This window comes from Nannospalax galili, unplaced genomic scaffold (genome assembly GCF_000622305.1).
Source record: "Nannospalax galili isolate Female #2095 unplaced genomic scaffold, S.galili_v1.0 scaffold668, whole genome shotgun sequence".
Lineage (NCBI taxonomy): Eukaryota > Metazoa > Chordata > Mammalia > Rodentia > Spalacidae > Nannospalax > Nannospalax galili.
The window spans coordinates 1,626,455-1,650,227 of NW_008358090.1; the positions used below are offsets into that span (position 1 = coordinate 1,626,455).

The 23,773-nt window shown below is 52.1% G+C and overlaps 4 protein-coding genes across 6 annotated transcripts in view; 3 read left to right on the plus strand and 1 right to left on the minus strand.

Moving 5' to 3' along the window:
• The first annotated feature begins 1,249 nt into the window (after positions 1-1,249).
• Tbl3 (transducin beta like 3) lies at positions 1,250-6,634 on the plus strand. The gene is made up of 22 exons (XM_029557752.1): positions 1,250-1,391; positions 1,978-2,029; positions 2,109-2,204; positions 2,289-2,336; positions 2,441-2,582; positions 2,665-2,749; positions 2,826-2,993; positions 3,075-3,150; positions 3,228-3,321; positions 3,409-3,590; positions 3,680-3,821; positions 3,934-3,992; positions 4,094-4,197; positions 4,657-4,804; positions 4,897-5,127; positions 5,205-5,275; positions 5,359-5,515; positions 5,592-5,650; positions 5,865-5,968; positions 6,059-6,130; positions 6,254-6,412; positions 6,490-6,634. Exons 1-22 carry the CDS (start codon positions 1,351-1,353, stop codon positions 6,597-6,599), a joined length of 2,400 nt encoding a protein of 799 aa, XP_029413612.1. The 5' UTR covers positions 1,250-1,350; the 3' UTR covers positions 6,600-6,634.
• A 179-nt stretch (positions 6,635-6,813) lies between these two features.
• Positions 6,814-8,913, minus strand: Noxo1 (NADPH oxidase organizer 1). Of its 2 annotated transcripts, none has more exons than XM_017795118.1 (8): positions 8,829-8,913; positions 8,655-8,735; positions 8,436-8,511; positions 8,162-8,339; positions 7,829-7,959; positions 7,630-7,737; positions 7,289-7,406; positions 6,814-7,162 (listed from the first exon to the last, which is right to left on the minus strand). In XM_017795118.1, the coding sequence occupies exons 1-8, from the start codon at positions 8,892-8,894 to the stop codon at positions 6,931-6,933; spliced, it is 990 nt and encodes a 329-aa protein (XP_017650607.1). In that variant the 5' UTR covers positions 8,895-8,913; the 3' UTR covers positions 6,814-6,930. The 2 variants fall into 2 exon arrangements, with proteins under 2 accessions (XP_017650607.1, XP_008854490.1); XM_008856268.2 differs by having other exon boundaries at positions 7,829-8,010.
• Positions 8,914-15,375: 6,462 nt separating this feature from the next.
• Positions 15,376-17,930, plus strand: Gfer (growth factor, augmenter of liver regeneration). The gene is made up of 3 exons (XM_008856233.3): positions 15,376-15,683; positions 16,106-16,302; positions 17,157-17,930. The coding sequence occupies exons 1-3, from the start codon at positions 15,441-15,443 to the stop codon at positions 17,317-17,319; spliced, it is 603 nt and encodes a 200-aa protein (XP_008854455.1). The 5' UTR covers positions 15,376-15,440; the 3' UTR covers positions 17,320-17,930.
• Positions 17,931-20,278: 2,348 nt separating this feature from the next.
• Positions 20,279-23,773, plus strand: part of Syngr3 (synaptogyrin 3) — a 4,916-nt gene continuing 1,421 nt past the window's right edge. Inside the window, exons 1-3 of one of the 2 annotated variants that reach the window (XM_008856234.1) lie at positions 20,279-20,484; positions 22,724-22,961; positions 23,505-23,695. In XM_008856234.1, coding sequence (XP_008854456.1) covers positions 20,386-20,484; positions 22,724-22,961; positions 23,505-23,695 — 528 coding nt within the window. In that variant the 5' untranslated portion in view covers positions 20,279-20,385. The remainder of the gene's footprint in view (positions 20,485-22,723; positions 22,962-23,504; positions 23,696-23,773) is intronic. The other variant, XM_008856235.1, reaches the window with a different exon arrangement.

Here is a 23,773-nt window from a genome sequence, read left to right on the forward strand (position 1 = left end):
AGCACTTGGGAGGCAGAGGCAGGCGGATCTTTTTGAGTTCGAGGCCAGCCTGGTCTACATAGTGAGTTCCAGGACAGCTGAGGCTACAAGGAGACCCTGTCTCAAAAAGACAAAAAAAAAAAAAGGTAGCCTGCAAAGAAGGTGTAGTGATGTGCACTGGCAATCTCAGCCCTCAAGAGACTGACACAGGGAGATCTTGAGCCACAACCAAAACCCACGCCTTTAGTCCCAGCACTTGGGAGGCAGAGGCAAGGGAATCTAGGACAGCCTGGCCTACACTGAGTGTTCCAGCCAGCTGGGGCTACAGAGAAACTATCTCAAAATAAAACAAATCTTGTGCCCGGGAGCAAACCTGGACTACTACACTGAGTTCCATGACAGCCTGGGTCAGTACCTTTAGCAGTACCGTGTCTAAAACTAAATATATAACCAGCTAAATATACAGATCCTGCCTGCCTTAAATAATAAATAAAACAACAAAAAAAATTCTAGCCAGGGTGGCGACACACGCCTTTAATCCCAGCACTCAGGAGGCAGAGGCAAGCAGATCTCTGTGAGTTCAAGGCCAGCTGGGGCTACAGGGAGACCCTGTCTCGAAAAGACCAAAAAAAAAGAAAAAAAAAAAAAAAAAAAAACCATATTTTGGGGCTAGAGAGAAGGCTCAGCGGTTAAGAACACTGTTCTTGCAGAAGACCCAGGTTCGAATCCCAGCACCCAACATGGCAGCTAACAAATGTCCATAACTTCAGTTCCAGGGGAACCAACAGCCTCTTCTGTCCTCCCGGGTATTGCACCACCCGGGTTCACTCACCTTCATGCGGGCAATACACTCATACACATAAAATTTAAAAAAAAAAACACTCTAAATTCTTGGCAAGGTCCCACGTGAGAGGTAATTTTAAATTATAAGTAATTTGAAAAATAAGTATTTAAATAAAATTAAATAAAAACATAATAAAATGGCCGGGCGTGGTGGCACACGCCTTTAATCCCAACACTCGGGAGGCAGAGGCAGACGGATCTCTGTGAGTTCAAGGCCAGCCTGGTCTACATAGTTCCAGGACAGCTGGGGCTACAGCGAGACCTGGTCTCAAAAAGACCAAAATAATAATAATAATGATAATGATTAATAATAATAATAAAATGTAAGATGGCGAGCGACAAGCTGGTAATACTTCCTCTAGCTTCTCACCGACCCTGGAGCCACCTCCCACAGCAAACCGGATGCCCAGCGCGCACTGGAAGCGCCAAAATACTTGCGTGTCGTGACGTCATCACAACGCGCCCGATAGTACAGAGTAGTCAGTTTGTGTGTGTCACGCGGCTGGGCAGCTGCGGCGGCCACGGGATATGGCTGAGACCACGGCGGGAGTGGGCCGCTTTAAGGCCAAGTAAGTCCGCAACGCTGGTGCGGAGGCGGCGGGGGGACGCGCGTGAACTCGGAGCCATTTGGGTCAAGGGGAGGCACGTAGTGCATGGGGTCGTAGATGAGGCTGCGGGAATAGAAGGCGGCATTGACCGCTGTCAGGAAGAGGAGGCCCGGCAACCACGTACATGAGGAGGCGTGGAGTGGGCATGAGAAATCCCTGAGGAAGAGCACGTCTGGCGAGTTGAGCACAGGACTGCAGCGAGAAACTAAGAACCATCACTAGCAGGCGGAGGAGATTCGGGTGGTTGGGAAAAGCGGGGGGCAATGAGGGGATGTCCTCAGTGATCCAGGGCGCTGGGTCTTAACGCTGTATAACGACCCCATGATCCTTGAGTTCCACAGAGCTATAGATCACCAACTAGTTCTGGGCCTCAACCTCCTTGTAATATGAAGATAGCAGCATTTACACAAACAGCTGCTAATTGTCCCCCTGTTCCCTGTTGCCGCGAAAGGGCAAGGACTTGGGCTAACCTCTGGGAAAGCACCTAGCACAGGGCTTGGGTCCTGGAGCAAAGGAGTAATTACGCACTGCTCTGTTCCCTTTCTAGCTATGCTATTGAGCGAAAGATTGAACCTTTCTACAGGGGTGGAAAAGCACAGGTACCTACTCCAGGGGCAGTTGGGGATGAGGGAGTAGGGGTAGCAGAGTGTTGCCTTGGCTGAGACCCTTTGTCCCTAGCTGGACCAGACTGGCCAGCATCTCTTCTGTGTCTGTGGTACCAAAGTCAACATCCTGGATGTGGCCTCAGGGGCTTTGATACGGAGCCTGGAGCAGGTGAGAACAGGCTGACAGGTGTGAGGGACTGGTGGGGAGGGCAGTACATTCTCATGGTGCTCTGTATTTCCACTCTTTCCTTAGGAGGACCAAGAAGACATCACTACTTTTGATCTCAGCCCTGATGATGAGGTATGATGGGTAGGGGTAGTAGTTGAGCTCTGGTACTTCCCTTGCACACAGGATTAGCAAGGGTACCTGGCCCCCCAGCTGAACTGCCCCCTATTTTTCCCCAGGTATTGGTGACAGCCAGCCGGGCACTGCTGTTAGCTCAGTGGGCCTGGCGAGAAGGCAGTGTCACCCGCCTGTGGAAGGCAATACACACAGCTCCCGTGGCTTCCATGGCCTTTGACCCCACCTCTACACTGCTAGCCACAGGTAGGGCCCCAACTGGGTGGGTGTGCTAAAGGGTACAAGGGTAGTTACTTTGGACACCCTTACTTCAAACACATTCCCACAGGTGGCTGTGATGGGGCTGTGCGCGTCTGGGACATTGTGCGGCACTATGGGACACACCACTTTCGGGGCTCACCTGGTGTTGTACAGTGAGTGAAGTGGTGGAGGGAGAGAGCAGAGGTGCCACCCTTGGGATCATAGCTCACTGTCCCTGCCTGCCTACAGTTTGGTTGCCTTCCACCCGGACCCCACTCGCCTGCTGCTCTTCTCAGCAGTGGATACCACCATCCGTGTGTGGTCACTGCAAGACCGAACATGCCTGACTGTACTGACTGCACACTACAGTACTGTCACCTCACTGTCTTTTAGTGCTGATGGCCATACCATGCTCAGGTTAGTGGCTGACCATAAAGGCCTTGGGAGGAAGGGGAGGCCAAGGCTGAGACTGGAGCTAAGTGTGTTCTTTCTTTTCAGCTCTGGTCGAGACAAGATCTGCATGATCTGGGACCTTCAGAGTTGCCAGGCCACAAGGACAGTGCCAGTGTTTGAGGTAGGGCACCTGAAGGCCAGGGATAAGAATGGGGTACATGGGTTTGTAACCCCTGACCTGACCCAGCTTATCCATAGAGTATGGAAGCTGCTGTGCTATTGCCTGAGGAGCCATTGCCTGTGCTGGGTGTGAAGAACTCAGGCCTACATTTCTTAACAGCTGGCAATCAAGGTGTGTGGGACTGGCCATAGGTGGGCCACATGTGGGACTGGGGGAAGCCTATGGGTCTTACCCCCAACAGCCCTTGTCCTTGTGCAGGGATCCTCCGTGTATGGGAGGCAGCTTCAGGGCAGTGTGTATACACCCAGCCACAGATGCCAGGTCTAAGGCAAGAACTGACCCACTGCACCCTGGCACGCAAATCTGGTCTACTCCTCAGTGTCACTGCTGACCATAACCTGCTACTCTATGAGGCATGTTCCCTACAGCTGCAGAAACAGGTAAGCACTGGCTCCTGCCCAGCACATGACTTGAGCACTAGCCCTCCACTCATTCAGTCCCTTGCTCATATCCTTCCTGCCCCCACCAGTTTGCTGGCTATAGCGAGGAGGTATTGGATGTTCGGTTCCTTGGGCCTAAGGACTCCCACATTGTTGTGGCCTCCAACAGTAACTGCCTGAAAGTGTTTGAGCTGCAGACTTCAGCTTGCCAGATCCTCTATGGCCACACAGGCAAGTTGAGCCCCCTGGCACCCCTGGGACTTTGACCTGGATTTGATAGCTTCCCTTCCCTGCCCCTGCAGCCTCATTATGCTTGATTTGACTATTCTCCCCTTCCTCCCAGACATTGTCCTGGCCCTGGATGTGTTCCGGAAGGGGTGGCTCTTTGCCAGCTGTGCCAAGGTGAGGTCCCATGAGAGATGTTGAGCTTTAGGCCTCCCAAGAGGAAGCTAAGGCAATAGGACCATAACCCAGTCTCTCTTTTCAACCCCTACTGTCCCCAGGATCAGAGTATACGCATCTGGAGGATGAACAAGGCTGGCCAGGTGGCCTGCGTGGCTCAAGGCTCCGGACATACACACAGCGTGGGCACCATCTGCTGTTCTAGGTCAGGACTGGTCCTAGAGGTATTCAAGGAGGGTGAGGCCCAAGCCATTAGGTTTAGGCTCAGGATGGAGGAGGAGTGAGCTGGTTTGGCTACACTCTGAGGCTTCACCAAGGAACTGTCCAACAGAACCAGTTGGGAGAGCCCTAAGTGCCATGGGGAATTCCTTGGAAGTGACCTTGAGAAAAAGTAGACAAAGGGGAATAACATGAACATAGTGAGAATGACATTGAACTAAGTCCCACTGGAGAGGGTGACCCTTCATATAGGGCTGGGCCCCATGGTTGGGATTAGTTACTAAATATTGTGGCCCTGGGGGTAAGTATTGTAAGCAGAGGCAGTATTTGGGGGTGGCCCAGGCCAGTCTGCATCCTGGAATGATCCCTCTGGTCCTGACTGTGGCCCAGCAGATCAGTTTGATGCACTGTAGACTAGGTCTCCCCTCTCCCCTGTTGGCTATAGGCTGAAGGAATCTTTCCTGGTGACGGGCAGCCAGGACTGTACTGTGAAGCTGTGGCCCCTCCCTGAAGCCCTGCTGTCCAAGAATTCAGCTGTGGACAGTGACCCCATCCTCCTACAGGCCCAGACCACACAGCGCTGCCATGACAAGGTAACCAGAAGACATGGTCCCTGGGATGGGAGTGTGATTGAGCCCTTTGCTGAGAAGGGTGTGTAAATTTTGCTGCCTGCTCCTATCACTAGGACATCAACAGTGTGGCTATCTCCCCCAATGACAAGCTGCTGGCCACTAGTTCACAGGACCGCACAGCTAAGCTCTGGGCCCTGCCTCAGTGCCAACTACTGGGTGTTTTCTCAGGCCACCAGCGTGGCCTCTGGAATGTCCAGTTCTCACCCATGGACCAGGTGCTGGCCACAGCCTCAGCTGATGGCACCATCAAGCTCTGGGCACTGCAGGACTTCAGCTGTCTCAAGGTAAGCACTGTCCCCTAGTGTCATCCCTCCTCCCTGGTGACATCTCACACCTATACCCTTCTCTCTTTCCCCTGCAGACATTTGAGGGACATGATGCTTCTGTGCTGAAAGTGGCCTTTGTGAGCCGTGGCTCACAGCTGTTATCCAGGTGAATGAACTGAGAAAGAGCAGGGGATGGGGCATGATAGGCAATGGGCCATCACACTGAGTCCTTCCCAATCTCATCCTCAGTGGCTCTGATGGACTCCTGAAGCTGTGGACCATCAAGAGCAATGAGTGTGTGCGAACCCTGGATGCCCATGAGGACAAGGTCTGGGGGCTACATTGTAGCAAACTGGATGACCATGCCGTCACAGGTGGCAGTGATTCCCGAGTCATTCTCTGGAAGGTTGTGAGCCCCAAGGGGTGGGACAAAGCAGGGCAGGGGACAGCATAGGGCCTGTCTGACCCCAATCTGATCCTAGGATGTGACAGAGGCTGAGCAGGCAGAGGAACAGGCCAAGCGGGAAGAGCAAGTAATCAAGTAAGCTTGGGCTCAGTAGCACCCCCTGCACACCCTCAGTAGCAGCAGCACCCCTGCCTACCCCAGCAGTAGAACTGCATGCCTTCAGCAGCAGCCCCTGCATGTCCCTGCTATATGACATCAGGAAACATCAGTTTGGGTGGTGTTCACACCTGTGAGTGCTCTGGCCCAGCTAGGATCTCTGAGTGACTGTGTCCTTCCTCTGTCCTGCCAGACAGCAAGAACTGGACAACCTGCTCCATGAGAAGCAGTACCTGCGGGCATTGGGCCTTGCCATCTCCCTGGATCGTCCTCACACTGTGCTGACAGTTATCCAGGGTCAGTGCCTGCCCTAGGAGCAGGCTAGGGTTGGGGAAGGATCCAGGGACCATTAAACACTTTCTTCAAGCTCAGATTTCCTCCTCATAGCCATCCAGAGGGATCCTGAAGCCTGTGAGAAGCTGGAAGCCACTGTGCTCCAACTGCGACAAGACCAGAAAGGTGGGCAGATGGGAAGAGTCTGGCAGAAAGGGGCAGATGGGCAGTCTGGGGAGAGGGTGGCCTGTTTGGCAGAGCAAAATAGAATGGCCCAACAGGTAGGTTAACTGTCCTTGTTCTCTATAGAAGCCCTACTGCGCTTCTGTGTCACATGGAACACCAACTCCCGACATTGCCATGAAGCCCAGGCTGTGCTTAGTGTATTCCTGCGGAATGAGGCCCCAGAGGAACTGCTGGCCTATGAGGGTGTGCGGCCTGCACTCGAGGCCCTGCTGCCCTATACTGGTATGTGGGCATGGCCCTGGGACCAGGGAGGCTCCTGGTGGGTACACAAACCCTTGACTTTCTCTGTCTTCCTCCAGAGCGGCACTTTCAGCGGCTTAGCCGGACGCTACAGGCAGCTACCTTCTTGGATTTCCTGTGGCACAACATGAAGTTGTCCCCGCTCCCTGCTGCACCCCCAGCCCTGTGAGACACATAAAAAGTTGCGCTTTTCTATTGTGTGAATCTTGACCTTTCATGTGGAGCTAACCTGTTTACCCCCAAGATCCTTGGCAATCCTTGGCCAACCAGGATCTCAACTGTAGAGACTCATGCCCACCCCTGCCCCCAGCTTGAGATTCCTCGGGCCCTATCTTCAACACAGTGAGATTGGGTAAAGTCATTCCAGTTTTATTTAGAGAACAATGGGGAGTTGCCACCTGCCAGCCTGAGAACCCCATCCTCATTCTCCTTTGGCAGCTCTGCCTATGATGGTTCAGGTGAATAGTGCAGTCTCCCTACAGAGCTACACACACATACCCTCAAGGGGAGCTGTAGGTCCCTGGGTCCTGCCTCAGTGCCTGGCGGGTGATGCTGCAGCAGCGGCTCTGGATGACACTCATATGGGGGCGGGTTGGTACTACAGGGGGAATATTCCTGGTTTTAGCCACCCTGTCCTTCCCACCATCTAGGATTCCTGGCCTGCTCAGGAGGGAGCCCAGCCCTTCAGGCTGTAGCAGCACTGCAGGTAGCAGGCCTGACTGCCCACGATACCTAAAAGAAAAGGCAGGACTTGGTCAACAATTTGTCCACTTCTAGCATGCCCACCAATACCAGGCAGGCCTGCCACTGTTCAAACACACACACACACTCAAACACACACACACTACACCTCTGTACCTGCAGAGCCACCAGCCACGATCTGAGGTTTCCAACACATGCACACATGCTCCTGCAGGAACTGATAGCTCATCCATGCGGCTGCCCTCATAGGCCTGGGTAGCACAGAACTGGGTCCCTAGGGTAGGTATTTGAGGATTGCTGTACAGCTGCAAAGTCCAAAGTCCTGACCTATCTCTGGCCTCACCCTGGTTTGCTCTGAAACCTACTTGGGCTTCCTCCCAGCTGTGAGTACCACCCATATGCCTGGTTTTCTGCTGTTGCCTTCCTGATCTTGTCCTCAGCCTTAATCACAAGGTCCATTCATAGTGATGGGCTTGGGATAGGGGATGGGCTCATACCACTGCCCTGCAAAGCCTGACCCGACTCCTGGTCTGAGGTCACCTCTTCCAGGTAGGGAGCTGGAAACCAGGCTGTCTGCTGGTCCTTGTTCTCCACCAGCCACCAGCCTGTTCCAGAGGCAGGGAAGGCACTCAGATGCCAAGGCCTGAACTCATCTTGACCACAGCAAGTACCCAGGTTCTTATCCTATGGTCCTACCTGAAGGGTGTCGTAGTAGCACATCCAGACTTTCTTGGGCCTGTGTATGGAATGGCCTATTTACTGTGTCTTGGGTGTGGAAGGGCTGTAAACAGCGCATGCTCTGAGCCTCCAAGCTGTGAATGGCAAGGCTGCTGGCAGGTTGGGATAAAGGCTCCTCTGGTGTGGGCAGAATCACCAGGCTGGGCAGGACAGCCAGTGTGGATGAGGTATGAGTGGATAGGAAGGATGGGAATGCTCCCTTCCCCACATAGACAAGTCAGCTCAGCCTTCCAATCTGCCCCTTTTCATCTGCCCTTTCAACAAGTGCTTGAATAAGTCAATGTTAGGTACCTGCCTCGAGGCAGCCTGGGCTCCAGGTCCAGAGGTTTGGATGCAAAGAAGTCAGTAAGTGCTGTGCTCTGCAACACATGCTCTGACGCTGCTAGGAGTGCTTGTACATAGGTGTCCAGCAGCTGCAAGCGCACCAGGCCACGGCCAGTGCGACCCCCACGTGCCAACAGTGGAGCATCTGCCCAGGTACCACAAAGACACAGTGGGATTCTGCTCCCCAACACCCAGCAAGTTTTGCCTGCCTCACCACCCCTGTGACCCCTGCAGGCCTGACCAGGAAGCTTGGGGAGTACTCGGTCTGATTTCCTCAGCAGGCCAGCCTCTACAGGGAAGGTCTCCTTAAGGATCTTCTGAGGTGGGAGAAGCATGTGTCAGTCTCTAAAAGCGAGCGGAACTCCCCCACCCAGTGACTGGCAGAAAGGAAAGCTTTCCCGCAAAGTCACTGATCAATCATGTACCCAGAGGCCCCCTTGAAGTAGCACGTGTTACTTACCTGAAGCTGCCTAAAGTCATTCCAGCTCCTGCGCACAAAGGTGTCACTGTTGTCTGACCAGCACACAGAGAAGGTGAATGTCTGTGTGAAGAAAGGTTAAGGTGCCACCTCCCTCATGTAGCTGCCCTTTTGCCTCTTTGGAGACCATTGAGGGGTGGGGGCATGTGGTTATACCTGGAGTCGCTCCGTTTGTACCAGGGCTACAGCATGCACTGATACTGGGTGTCGCTGACCTGCCATGGCTATAGCCTCCTCAACCTCTGAGTCCTTGAGCGGGATCTGAGCAGCCGGAAGAAGTGGAATGGAATTCCCTAACACCGCCCTAAGCTGGGTACCGTCACACCCCTGGAATCTCAGTTTCCTGATTGTTTCTCAAGTACAAAATCTAAGAGAATCCATCACAGGAGCATTGTATTTAGGGGGCCCAAGCCAGGGCAGGTGGAAGGATGATGACCTGTAGTACTTTGTACAGGGCTGTTCTGAAGCAGAGTGCCAATAGGCTGGGACTGCCACCTGGGGCTCCTTCCCTCCCCCTGGCCAAGGGAAGAAAGGAGGAAGAAAGCTCATTCATTCAGGGGGAGAGAAGGAGCCTCAGGTGGCAGCCTCACCTGCCCCACCCTGCTGTAACATACCAGGGTGTGCCCAACAGCTCTCTCTGAACTTGCCTATGGGGCTCCATCTGAACTAACCACTTAGTGTTTAGGATTTCAAGTGCTCTCTCTGGTTTAATTCTAACAGGAAGAAGGGTCTGTCAAATGTTCCCAAGTTAGGGAAGAGGATATTTAAGTTAAAGATTAATTACTGGATTTTTCTAGACAAGTAAGATTCACAGTCTTCCTCAAGATTCACAGTCTTCCTCAAGAGGTTTACTTGTAGACTTTGAGCAGGAGAAATACCCTATTTTTTGGTCATTAGCATTTGATAGGTATATTCCAATTGCTGGTGGGCCACCTTTACCTAGTTTAGAATTTTAAAACCCTTCCTCTTGGGGCTAGAGAGATGGCTCAGTGGTTAAGAATATTGACTGTTCTTGCAGAAGACCTGGGTTCAAATCCCAGCACCCACATGGCACCTAACAACTGTCCGTAACTCCAGTTCCAGGGGATCAACAGCCTCTTCTCTCCACCTCGGGCACTGCACAACACAGGTGCACTTACCTACATGCAGGCAATACATGCATACACATAAAATAAAAATAATAAAATATTAGGCCTGGCGTGGTGGCGCACGCCTTTAGTCCCAGCACTTGGGAGGCAGAGGCAGGCGGATCTCTGTGAGTTCAAGGCCAGCCTCGTCTACATAGTGAGTTCCAGGACAGCTGAAGCTACAGGGAGACCCTGCCTCAAAAAGACCCCCCCCAAAAAAAATAATAAAATATTTTTTTAAAAAAAACCTGCAGGGCTTGAGTGATGTATGAGTTATGAAGAGCCATCTTTGTAAGTTGCTCCCTCCCTGTCATATAAACCATGCACACACACCCCCAAAAATACCTTCCTCTTGCCTTAAATGAATACATTTCAATGCCATGCATGATGGTACACACCTTTGATTCTAGCACTTAGGAGGCAAAAGCAGGTAAAAATAAATCTCTGTGAGTTGAAGGCCAGCCTGGTCTGCATAGTGAGTTCCAGGCCAGCTAGGGCTACAGGGAGACCCTTTCTCAAAAAATAAATAATACACTTCATTCTGTAAGTACCCTCATTGTATTTTGAGTAATCTTGGATTTGTGTGATGTTTCTGCTTTTGGGGTCTTTTTTGGGACCTGTAGCCCCAGCTGACCTGGAACTCTTTTTTTTTTTTTCCTATTGAATTTTTGTGTATTTCATACAGAAAATCATCTTTATACCCCCTTCCGCTTTGGCACCCTCCTATCCCCCCATCCCCCCTCCCCCGCTGGAATTTTTACCTGTATTAGTCACTTTTCTGTTGCTGTGATAGAAACACTGACCCAAGCAATTTATAGAAGAAAGGGTTTATTTGAGCTTACAGTTCCAGGGGAATTACAGTCCATCTTGGCAGGGAGGCATGGTGGCAGAGGTGGCTGGAGGAGGAGTGGAAGCTAAGCTCTCATATCATCACGCAGACACAGGAAGCAAAAGACCTAGCAACTAGAGATCTGGCAAGGCTTAAAAACTCTCTAAGCCCACCCCCAGGGATGTGCTTACTCCAGGATAGCCACACTTTCTAAAACCTCCCAAAATAGCATCATCATCTGGGGGCAAAATGTCCAAACACTTGGAGCCTATGGGGGACATTTTCATTCAAACCACCACAGTACCTTCTGTCATTTGTGTGCCTATCATGTAAAGTTAGTGTCCTAGATAAACCCCAGTGCAAGTTCATCCACTGGGATCTAGTCTGTCTGCCAAGAGTCTCTCCCTTTAAGAAGATCTGTTCATTCTTACCCAGTAGTAATCAGCTGCCAATAATTATTTGACTAAGATTGGGGCCTGCTGTTCATTCCCACAGTTCTGTACTGGGGTTTTGTATGTTTAAGTTTACATGGGCCTGTGTATACTAGCATCATTGCTGCAGATTGCTTTGAGAAGAGTTCCAGGAGCCTATAGAACTATTTCTGTATGGTCATGCACCTCCTCCCTGGCTCTTACAATCTTTCTGCCTCCTCTTCTACAATGATCCCTGAGCCCTGGGTGGGTGGATTTTAATATAGGAGTCCTGTTCAAGGACCTACCCTGTGCAGACTCTTATTCTCTGTGTTTTGTCCATTTGTGACCTTTTGCATTCCTGGCTCTCTGTTGCATGAGGGAGTTTCATTGATGAGAATTGAAAGATGCATTAGTGTTTTCATCCTTTGTTCCATGTTCCCTGAGCCTTAGGTGTAGAAATTGTAACTATCTCTGTCTCTTGAAAAAGAAGCTTCTTTGATGGGTAGTGATTGGGATACTTCTCTATAGATTTAAGGATCTATATTACATTTGTCTAGGGATGTGACAGCCTTGGAGTTTTCTCTAAGATCTATGACCTCTCCATTTATATGTATTTGGCTAGGTTTACAATATCACATGAGTTCCTCCCATTGAATGGGCTTTAAGTCCAATTAGGTAACTGTTGATTACACCCACAAGTGTCATTACTGCACCAATGTCATTTGCTGTGCTGGTCATTGATGTTTTTAGGACTTGAAGCTGGGGTTGGACCATTGATGTTCTCCTTTAGCAGCTTGAACGGTGCTCTCCAAAGCTATAAGAGCTAACCTTCAAGATGGCTTCCATGACCTGGAACTCTTATGTAGACCAGGCTGGCCTTGAACTCACAAAGATCCGCCTGCCTCTGCCTCCCGAGTGCTGGGATTAAAGCACCATCACACCCAGCTGCTGATATTTATTTACTTATTATTTTAACTTTAAATTTTTCAAATTTTTATTTTATGTGAGTGTTATCCCTGCATGTATATACCACCACATGTATGCAATGCCCAAGGAGACTAGAAGAAAGTGTCAGATCTCTAGAAGACAGTTAGTTGTTAGCCACCATGTGGATTCTGGGAACCAAACCCAGGTGCTAAGCAAGAGCAACCAGTACTCTTAATCACTGAGCCATCTTCCCGCCCACCTCTTTTTTTTTGAGACAGGGTTTCACTTTGTAGCACTGACTGGCCTGGAAGCCACTATGTAGACCAAGGCTGGTCTGGAATTCACAGAGATCTACCTGTCTCTGCTTCCTGAGTACTGGGATTAAAGGCATGTGCCACTATACCCAGCCTTATTATTTTGAATCAGTCTCATTGGATGTACTGGCTCACACCTTTCATCTTAGTATTTGATCGACAGAGGCAGGCTGATCTCTGTAAGTTTGAGGCCAGCCTGGTCTATGTAGAGAGTTCCAGGCCAGCCAATGCTACATTGTGAGACCCTGTCAAAAAACAAACCAACAGAAAGAGGGTCTCAGGTAGCTCAGGCTGGCTTAGAACTCTAGGACTTGATATATAGCCAGGGATGACCTTTATTTTCTAGTTCATTACCTTAACCACTCTACCAGGACTACAGCTGGCCTTGAACTTTTAAAAAACTATATTTTGTGGGCGTGGTGGTACACGCCTTTAATCCCAGCACTTGGGAGGCAGAGGCAGGTGGATCTTTGTGAGTTCGAGGCCAGCCTGGTCTACATAGTGAGTTCCAGGACAGCTGGGGCTACAAGGATACCCTGACTCAAAAATATTAGGGTTTCAAACTGCAGCAGTCTCCCCCCTCTCCAACAGGGTCCCACGGACTTCGGATTTCTCAAGCCCCTGAAAAAAGGGAACCAAGCTGATAAGCACCTTGGTCTTTGAAGTCAAGGGAAGCAGACTCTTCTAAGAGGCAGCCTGCCTTTCCTTTAATCTCCGAAGATAAGATAAGTAGATTTTGCCTGTTAACCAAAGATTTTAGGAGCCGCTTTAGTACAGCAGCTTTTCCCTTATCTTAAGAGGACAAAAAATAAACACTTCCTGACCCAGATCCTGGCTGGCAGATGGAACGGAGCCAGAGCCAAGTTACAAGCCCCGCTTTTCCTGCTTTCCCTCCCGATTTTTTCCAAAAAATTTCCCGCCTTCTGTACCCTGAAGCCTCTATATTATATAAGCCCCAGCTCACAATCCGTGGGCTGACATTTTCCCTTCCCTGAAGGGAACGTGTCCCATGCAAAATAAAGCTCTATCCTGTTGAGAGTTTTATCTGTCTTGGTGCTTCCTCCTCTATTCATTGGTTCTCGGGCAACTTTTTACCCATCAAAAAAGACAAAAAAAAAACCAAACAAAACAAAACTGTATATTATTTTTTAGTTTATGTGTATAGGTGTATTGCCTGAATGTATGTAAATGCACCTGTGTAGTGCAATGCCAGTGGATCAAAAGAGGGTGTCAGATCCCTTGGAACTGGAGTTATGAATGGTTGTTAGCTCCCATGTAGGTGCTGGGAATCAAACCCAGGCCCTCTGCAAGAACAGCCAGTGCTCTAAACCACTGAGCCATTTCTCTAGCCCCTGGCCTTGAACTTTGGTCCTCTACTTCTACCACCAGAGTGCTGGGATTACAGGTATGCCCCACCACACTTACGGTTTTATATGGTTCTGGAGATGGAACCCAGAGCCTTATGAATGCTAAGCAAACACTCTACCCATTGAGCTACATCCTCAGTTCCTATTTATTTATTTTACTATTTTGTTTTTTGAGATGGAGTCTCCCTGTACCCTAGCTAGCCTGGAACTTGCTATGTAGATCAGGCTGGCCTCAAACTCACAGAGATCGACCTGCCTCTGCCTCCCCAGTGCTGGGATTAAAGGCAATGCTTCACCATGCCTGCCTAACTTATGTTTATGAGTGTTTTGTCTGCCTATATGTAAGTACACCTGTGCTATGGAATGTCCAGAGGCCAGAAAAGGATTTTGGATCCCCTGGAACTGGAGTTTCACATGGCTGTTAGCTGCCATGTACATGATGGGAATTGAATCCAGGTTCTCTGGAAGAGAAGCCAGTGCTCTTAACTGCTGAGCCATCTCGCCAGCCCCATTTTTTTAAATCTATCTATCTATCTATCTATCTATCTATCTATCTATCATCTATCTATCATCTATCTAGTCTTTTTTGAGACAGGGTCTCCCAGTAGCCCCAGCTGGCCTGGGGCTAGGTAGACCAGGCTGGCCTTGAACTCACAGAGATCCACCTGCCTCTGGCCTCCTGAGTGCTGGGATTAAAGGTGTGCGCCACCACACCCGGCCCCATTTTTATTTTTATGTGTGTGAGTGTTTTGCCTGCATGTATGTAAGTGCACTCATGTCATATAAAGCCCATAGAGGCCAGAAGAGGGCATTGGATGGCCTGGAACCAGTTTGTAAGGAAACATTTATTGGAGTAACTAGGTTTTTCCTGTCGACCACTGATTGAACTATAGGCTAAGGAGGTCAGGGACAGAGGCTTGTTCCCTGTTCTGCTCAGTGCCTGGAACAGTGGTTGAAGCAGAGTAGACACAGTACAAACATTTACAGAATGAATGAATGAGCATAATGGAAACGGAAAAGAATTCTTGCCAAGAGTGATAGCACAGACTTGTAATCCAAGCACTTGGAGAGGTAGTGGTGGTGGCAAGGAGGATCAGGAGTTCAAGGCTAGCCTGGGACCTGGTTTACATGAGACCATGTCACACACACAAAAGGAATTCCTGATGGGGATGTTTCTGCAGCGGCTCCTCTGAAGCTGCAGTCTTGGCCACGCCCAAGGTTGCCAAGGTTCCCGTTGCCCCTAGGCATTTCCGCAATCAGTTCTCTATGAGGCTACGCCCCGCCACGCGTTGCCAAGGCCTCCGGCATTGGGCAGGTGGGCGCGTGGTCACGCACAAAGTCCCATAACCTGGCGGCTAGTAGTGGATCTGAGTCAAGCGATGGGGGCGACGCAAGAAGCATCTCGGACCTCGCCTCAGCCCGAGTACTCAGCCCCTTCGTGACGCAGGCTGCTCTAAATCCGAGCTCCTCCATGGACCCCAAACTCCGGGCGCGCGTCGGATAACCAGGCGCCAGGGTACCAACAGAACCGGATCCGCGGCCGCCGGGGCCTATATGGCCCGAGCCTCCTGCCCCGCCTCCTCCAGCGCCTTGGCCTAGGTCTCCGCCGAAATGCCCCCCAGCCCCGCCCCGCCGCCAGGCCCCGCCCCGGGCCCCGCCTCCGGACTCAGCGTGAGCTCGGCCCCCGGGCGCAGCTCTGGCTCCTGCAGCCGCGCGCTGGCCGGGGCGCGCGCACTGGCCTGGCCCGCCTTCTGGAGACCCTCCTGGCCCGGCAGGCAGTGCGCCGGCAAGATGGCGGTGCCCAGCGAGCCCGCGGGCTTGTCCCGCGGCGGCCTTTTCTCCTTCCTGCCAGGCGGCGCGCTCTCCGAGGTGACCGAGGACCTGGTGACCGACGCGCGGGGCCGTAGTCCCGGGCGCAAAGACGCCCCCGTCTCGGCCCGGGCCTCGGCCTCAGAGTCTCAAGGCACAGAGCCCGGGAAGCGGCCCTGCCGGGCCTGCGTGGACTTCAAGTCGTGGATGCGGACCCAGCAGAAGGTGCAGACGCCCCGCTCGACACCCCTCCCCCACAACTCCAGGCCCCCGCCCCACACCTTGTTCCTAGGTGTCCCGTTAAGTCCTCCCCAGGGCCCAGGCCCTCAGGCTTGGCTATGCTTAAACCTATCCACCCCCACTCCCTACACAAACCGTTGGGCCCGAACTTTGAGTTTTCAGCCGGAGACTGCAGGATCGATTTAGTGGGCTGCCAGCCAGCTGAAAAAGAGGGAACTTTCTTCTTCCTTGTTCCTTTTTTCTCGTTTTCGTGTGTGTGTGTGTGTGTGTGTGTGTGTGTGTGTGTGTGTGTGTGTGTGTGTTAGTGTTACTGGGGAAAGAACCCAAGGCTTTTTGGTGTGCAACGCTCGTTGTGGGCTTCTGGTTGGGGGAAAATGAACTGACCCGTAGACGGCCTACTCCTGCAGCGAGACAGCAAGTTTAGGGAGGATTGTCCACTGGATCGGGAGGAAGTGGGTCGCCACACCTGGGCTTTCCTCCACACCCTGGCCGCCTACTACCCGGACACACCCACTCCGGAACAGCAGCAAGATATGGCCCAGTTCATACGTATATTTTCCAAGTTTTACCCTTGTGAGGAATGTGCGGAAGACATAAGGAAGAGGTAAGTTGTGACTGCACCTGTGCCAGCAAGACCCTGAGGGGACCTGGCTGATGTCATAGAGACCTAGAAAAATAGATGCAGAGGTGACAGGTTGCTAAGAGAGACCACCAAGAGGGATGTTGGGTTTTGTGAGCCCTCTTTCCCGTCAAAAGCCCAGATGTATGGATCTGCAGCTTTAAGGTTCCTAGGAAAGGCTTCCCTGCCACTTCTCTTGCTCAGACCTCATGGCCAGGTTGGCTAAGACTCCACATTGCCTAACGTTCCAGGCTGTGTTACTGGCTTTTAAAAATAAGGGAATGGGGTCTGGAGAGAGAGCTCAGCGGTTAAGAACAGTGATTGTTCTTGCAGAAGACCTGGGTTCGATTCTTAGCACTCACATGGTGACTATGAACCGTCCTTAACTCCATTTCCAGGGGAATCCGAAGCCCTCTTCTGATATCCAAGGCATTGCACGACACGGGTGCACTCACATACACACAGGCGATACACTCATACATGTAAAATAAAAATAAAATATTTTTTAAAAAAGCAAACAGGTAGTTGTGCCAGGCCCCGCCCATCGGTACTCTGTACTCTGCCTGGGGCCAGAGACTGGGATGAGGCACCCCTGATTGTTAAAAGGTTGTAAAGTTGCCTGCTTTAGGTGCCTGTTTTACTAGGCAGGTGAGTTTGTGAACAGCCCTTGAGAGTCTGCCAAGCCCAAGAAACTGTAGTCAGCCCTGTTCTTTGCATTTGGGTTCCCTTGGAGCAAGAAAGCATTCCCAGGTGTAGCTCACAAGAGTGCCCCAGCCTCAGGAGCTGGCAGGTACAGGGGTCCACCATCTCCTTACCTTCTTTCTGTGTTTCTCATGCAGGATAGGCAGGAACCCTCCGAACACAAGTACTCGGGTATCCTTCAGCCAGTGGCTATGCCGCCTGCACAATGAGGTGAATCAAAAGCTGGGCAAGCCTGACTTTGACTGCATGAGAGTGGATGAGCGCTGGCGTGACGGCTGGAAGGATGGCTCCTGTGACTAGAAGATGGCAAACCAGAATATGTGGGACATCGAACCAGCATCCATGGGCAGCCTAACTGGAGAGGGACAGGATACTGATTAAAGTACATCTGCGCTTTGCAAAGCCTGTTGTCTCAGTTGGGTGGTCCCTAGGACACTGTCCATGGGGACCCTTCTTTCAGGATTAGAGAACTGGAGATGCTTACTGCAGGCCTCCTTAGCTGAGGCTCCAAGGGACTGAAGGTGAGAGAGGCCCCAGAGTAGCTCGGGCTGCCCCTTTGCCCTTCACAATGAAGCCTCCTGCCCACCTCATACTCTGGACATAGTTGTCCCACGGGAAGGTAGGCCAGACCTCTGCCTTCCCACTGCATAGGTAGGGGTGCTTACAGAACTGTGGCCTGGGCAGCTCTGTGCTGTTGCCATTTCAGAGTTGAGGCATGGGGCTGAGCTGTCTATTCTGTGCTTGGTCCCCACAGGGAAACCTCTGGCAGGGTTTTTCTTAGGGTGTACCCATGATGCTGCCCACTGCCTGCCTGGCATATGGCATTCCATAGCTTTGCCAGGTCTGTCAGCAGGGGATTCTGGGAGCAGCTTCCACTGAGTTGAAGACCAAAATAAAATGAAGTGACTGAGGTCCTGGTTTCTGTGTGCTTTGTTCTGGGGTTTGCAGTGATAGATGGGCCTGTTCTTGCTTCTCTGCTCAGCTGGGTCCTGTCTGTGGTTCTAGAAGTCACTGTGGGGAAGCTGAGATAGATGCTCTTCAGTGTAGAAGAACATTCTGGGTATATTTAGAGGCAGAATCAGAGAATTCCTTGGGTGAAAAAGAACTGAAGATTAGGGGGCTTTGGGGTATTGGCACCTAGGAGTTGCTCTCTGTACCAGTGCACCCCAGCTTTTGGGCTTCCCTGGATCTGCTCAGCTTACCTGTCCTTAGGTAAGGCTCCCCACCAGAGCAGCCCAGCAGCAGTGTTCACTGTGATCATAAAAGAACCATTCTCTTCAGTGTCAGCCTCTTCCTAGGTGACAGCTTGGGCATGGCCTCCTTGTGTCTCCAGTGGAGAAGAAGCTTTTCCACCCAGCTCTTTGGATTTGTTAGCTTCTACAGAGAATGCTCAGAGGGGTCAGGTGAAAATGAGGGAGAAGCAGCCAGCAGAGAAGGTGCCCCTCCTTCCTAGGGGCTTCTCTAGCCTCAAGGCTTAATGTACTCATGTCATGGAACCAGGGGATCCCTACTAAATCTATGGTCAGCTCAGGACCTATTGCCTAGATTTGTTTCCTCCTTCCCCACATCACTTCCCCTTTTCCCTAACTGCTTCCTCAGAGTTTGCATTGTCTCTTGCTTCCCTTTCCTACACCTCCCAAGAAAACTGATTTTGTCCCAACTCTTTACAGGGCATTCAGGTCAAAGCAAGTGGAACTAGTGCAAAGGGAAGGTTCTGCTTTGAGCTGGATTTGAGAGCTTTCGGCATATATAGTAAGAACCAATAGAGAGGGAGAAGTGTTCTAGGGCCCCTCAGGCTCCTAGGTCATAGATTGGGCAAGTAGAGGACCTTGAAAGGAACTGCCAAGAGTGGATCTCATGATGGCTGGGAATATACCTCAGAGGTAGAGTGCTTGCCTGGCATGCATAAGGTTCAAGGTTCCATCCTACTGGGGGATGGAATATTAGATGTTAGAAGTGTAGCCTGTATGGATGGACCAGCAGAATCAGGCTTGCTCCTGGAATGGCAGGTACAGGTGCAGGGGAGGAGGTAATTATACTGGGGGTTCTGAGGGAAAAGGGGAGGAGGTATTAGAAGCAGAGGGGTAGCAACTTGAGTTTGCTGCTGTTGGCTCAATTTGAGGGAAGTGATGCCAGGAGCTGTGCCGGTGCTAGCCGGCCAAAACGGACAGTACCCGAAAGGAGGAGTGAGGATTGAAAGAAAGGAAAGGAGACAGAAAAGATGCTTGGGAGGGCTCACAGTCAATACTGCAGCCTTGATTTATTTCAGTACTGTCTTTTTATACAGAAGAACTCAATTAGTTACAACTGCTGTTCTTCCCTACCTGTATCTGAGGGTCAAGGAGCGGTCAGATCAAAGGCTTCCACTATTGCCTCAAGGTCAGGTGTTGTGAGGCTCTCCATATAAACATATTCCTCCTAATAAGGCAGATTAGATATTGGTGTGCATAACACACACTCAGTAAACAAGCCTGACACAGCTGAATGATTAGCGGCTCCCGACAAGCTGTTTATTTTTTACTTATTTGGTCTTTTTGAGACAGGGTCTCTCTGTAGCCCAGCTGTCCTGGAACTCACTGTGTAGACCAGTCTGGCCTCAAACACAGAGATCCACCTCCCTCTACCTCCCAAATGCTGGGATTAAAGGTGTGTGCCATCACACCCGGTAAGAGCTGTTTATTATATTGGTGGTACTGGGGATTGAATCTGAGGTCTCATGAATGACCACACTGAACTCCGTCCCTGAAAAATGCCCTTGAAAGTGGCAGAGGCCAACTCTTCCACTTGATCCTGTCAGGAAAGTACAACCTGTAAAGGAGAAACCAGTGCATACCACAACTCTGAACTGAGATTGGATTCTCAGCCAGTACGACTGAGAGGTTCCTTTTCCTTCCATGTTCCTTAATTTTCTTTCTATTTTACTTCAAGGGCTAACAGGAAAGGCCCCCAGTGACCCATGTCTTCTGAGGTCAAGGTCTAGGGCCTAATTCCGTCTTTTTGAGCGCAAAGAATAAGATGCTGGGCCTGTCCTCCGTGTCCATGCTGGGTAGTCTGAGCCTAGTTCTTGCCTTCTCTTGTCCATCTCTAAACCCCATAGGGTCCTGCTCTGTGTCTCTAGAGGATGTCTCTATCTCTGACTCCGTCACGCAGGGGAGAGTGGGCGGGATGGAGCCAGGGCAGGATTCTGGCCAGGAGAGTGGACCCAGTTGGGGGCGCTGGCTCGGCCCCGCCCCGCGCGCCCCCGCCGTGGCCGGTGCGCGCTCCCGGGAGGCAGCAGCAGCGGCAGCATCCTTAGCATCAGCAGTCGCAGCAGCAGCCCGGGGCGGCCTCGGGTGGGACAGACGGACAGAGGGCAGGGGGCCCGCCATGGAGGGCGCCTCCTTCGGCGCGGGCCGTGCGGGGGCTGCCTTGGATCCCGTGAGCTTCGCGCGACGGCCCCAGACCCTGCTGCGGGTCGCGTCTTGGGTAAGTGACCCCTAAGCAGGCCCCTTTGCCCGCCTAGCTTTGCCTAGTATCCCTTGTTTCTCTCCTCACCCACCCCCACCCGCCCCCTGCCCATTGCCCCTCGCCCCTCGCCCTCCTTCCCTCCGGCCCCTCCCCCTCCGTCCGCAGGTTGGGGTGACGTCACCTGATTGGGCGCGCCCACCTGCGGGCGGGGGAAGGGCCAGCTGCAACCCGGGGACCTTGAGAGGTCACCGCTGGTTGCCCCCTGCCCCCAATTCCTCCTTAGACCTAGTCTAGCCCCCTTCCTCAGCCTTCTCTCCATTTTTCTGGTTTCCACTACCTGGAAGCGGGCACAGGGCTGGGGATACGATTCTTTGAGGGGTTTAGGTGCTCATTCCCAGCTGGAGGAAGGGGTTGTGGGACCCGAGGGAGAATGTGCAGTGCCTCCCCTTCATCCCGCACACACATCCGCTAAGCCTATTTGAAGGGAGGTAGTCCTTTCTAGGCCCCCAAGTTCAGCTGTGAGTTGGAGGGCGAAGGAGATCAGAACTTGGGCAGCCAGAAGAGGCTCAGCTCCCAGAGGGCTTCCTAGAAGTGGCATGGAAGCTGCAGGCTGGAGGTAATCCATCCTACTGGTGCATACCTTGTAGTCACTACTTACCCCTCCAGCAAGAGACACAGGAGGTGGCTGCCGAGTTATGGATTTTGCCCAGGAGCTTGTAGCATCTCCATCCCTGTCTTGGAGGAGGGCAGTGCCCAGGGTGGGGCAGGAGCCCCCGCCCCCACAACCGTCTCCTGGACTGAAACAGGAACCTGCTTCTGCTCTTGACTTGTGGATCCCTCTCAAAAGACAAATCCATGCCGTGGCATCCTCCATGACTGCGTTCTCATGGAGCTGGGGTGAGAAAAAAGTGGAAAGTTGAGACCCAAGGACATTTCTTGGAAACAGGGCTGCTCATATAAAATGACTTTGGTGGGTTTCCTACTTATCTCTGAGAGTTAGTGGGCAGAAGGTACTGACTGAGGTTGGATCAAACCTTTAGAAGTAGCAGTGTCACCTTTACAGTCCAATTACTCATGACTGATATTATAACAATAACTAATGACAGTTGCTGGGGTCATTTCTCAAGTGCTATTACTGGTGGATAGAACCCAGCATTCTGAGCCAGGCTAGTTTACTGTGGCATGCTAAAGCAGGTACACAGCTTCCTTGTGCAGGGATCAGGTTCAAAAGGGGGAAGGGCTGGCATACTCTGGGCAGTTGCTCCTTAGCTCTACCCCAACCCCCCACAATGCCCTGGCCCACTGCATCCCGGGAGTCCCACATCTATGTGAATGCGCCTGTCTCCACACTTTCAAGTAGACTGAAGGAGGTCACAGACCCCTAGATAAGCCATAGGATCCTTAAAGCAGCCTGGGCTCTTATCAGTCATGTGACCCCAGACAAGTGACTTCACCTGTTGGAACTCTAAAACTCTAATAGTTCCTCCCTTATGAAGGGGTAAGAAAGGTGCCGCTCTGTAATTTTTTGTAGTATTTTATTTTGAGACAGAGTCTGGCCAGATGTAGTCATACTTGCCTTTAATCCCAGCACTCAGGAGGCAGATCTCTGTGAGTTCTAGGCCAGCCTAGGTTATGGTCTACATAATGAAGTTCCAGGCCAACCAGGGCTAAGTAAGACCCTGTCTCAAAACAAAACAAACAAAAACTGGGGGAGGGGGGGCTGGAGAGTTGGCCCAGAGGTTAAGATTAAGGTCATTGACTGCTCTTGCAGAGGACCTGGGTTTGGTTCCCAGCACCGACATGGTAGCTAACCACACTAACCTCCATCCATAACTCCAGAGAATCTGAAGCCCTCTTCTGGCTTCCGCAGACATTACATGACATGAGTGCACTTACATGCAGGCAAAACACATATAATAAAAAATTTTTAAAGTTTTTAAAGAAAGAAATGAAAAGGCGTCTCATGCAGTCTGAACTGTGCTCCCGATTCCTTGATTTCACCTCCCAAATGCTGGGATAACAGGCGTTGCAGCACCTTCATGGAAACCTACGTAGATTAGCAGTTTTAGTTATTCCCTAAAATACTTTATTGTCAATGATTACTGAACACCCGCGGGGATGAGATGGGCTCGGTGCTGCAGAGGAACTCTGGGCCAAGCACGGAGGCATGGGCACTTGCCAGGGGTAACAGATGCCAGCAGTCATGGCGTGAGGGAGGGGCAACCTCAGAGCCCTGAGCGCTGCCTGCCACCCGCAGGTGTTCTCTATCGCGGTGTTCGGGCCCATTATCAACGAGGGCTACGTGAACGCCGACAGCGGCCCCGAGCTGCGCTGCGTCTTCAACGGGAATGCGGGCGCCTGCCGCTTTGGCATTGTGCTGGGCCTCGGGGCCTTCATCGCCTGCGCCGCCTTCTTGCTGCTCGATGTGCGCTTCCAGCAGATCAGCAGCGTCCGCGACCGGCGCCGCGCAGTGCTGCTGGACCTGGGCTTCTCAGGTGGGCAGGGCCAGCGACGAGAAATGGGGCAGACAGGGGTAGATTCTAAACTGCAAGGGGGCGGGGCTTGGCGCGCCTAGCGGGAGTATTTTTTTTCTTCGAGACAGGGTCTCACTATGTAGCTGGCTGATTTGGACCTCGCTATTTAGACCAGGCAGGCCTCGAACTCACGGAGGTCCGCCTACTTCTATCTCCCGAGGTCACCACCACGCCCGGTGTGGGAGGAGGATTCTTGAAAGGCCCTGGCAGCTTGGGGCCGGGTCTAGAGGAATAAGGGGCGTGGTTTGATACGAGGAGGCGGACCCTATTTCGGAGAAACCTAAAGCTTCTAAGCAGGCGTTACAAGACTGGGCCTGGCGCTGAGCGCTGGGCGGGGCCTGAGGGGGCTGGACTGGGCGGGGTTGGTGTGTTTGTGTGGGGAACCTGGTTCACTGAGCAAGGAGGCTAGGCTGTGAAGGGGTGGAACCGTGGAGGTCCTAGGGCTGAGCCGTTGGTGGCAATTTGCTGGTGAAACCGCACCTGTTCCGAAAACGCGAGGGTCAGTGTTCCTGGTTAGTGGAGTACCGCCTGACCACCAGACGCCGCCTGCAGGGATCTGGTCTTTCCTGTGGTTCGTGGGCTTCTGTTTCCTCACCAATCAGTGGCAGCGCACAGCGCCGGGGACAGGCACCAGGCAGGCGGGGGATGCGGCGCGGGCCGCCATCGCCTTCAGCTTCTTCTCCATCCTCAGCTGGGTGAGTGAGGGTTCCATGGGTGCGGAGGTGGGAGTTGCTGAATCCGCCCGGGCTAACACCGCTTCCCCCTTCCCCCCC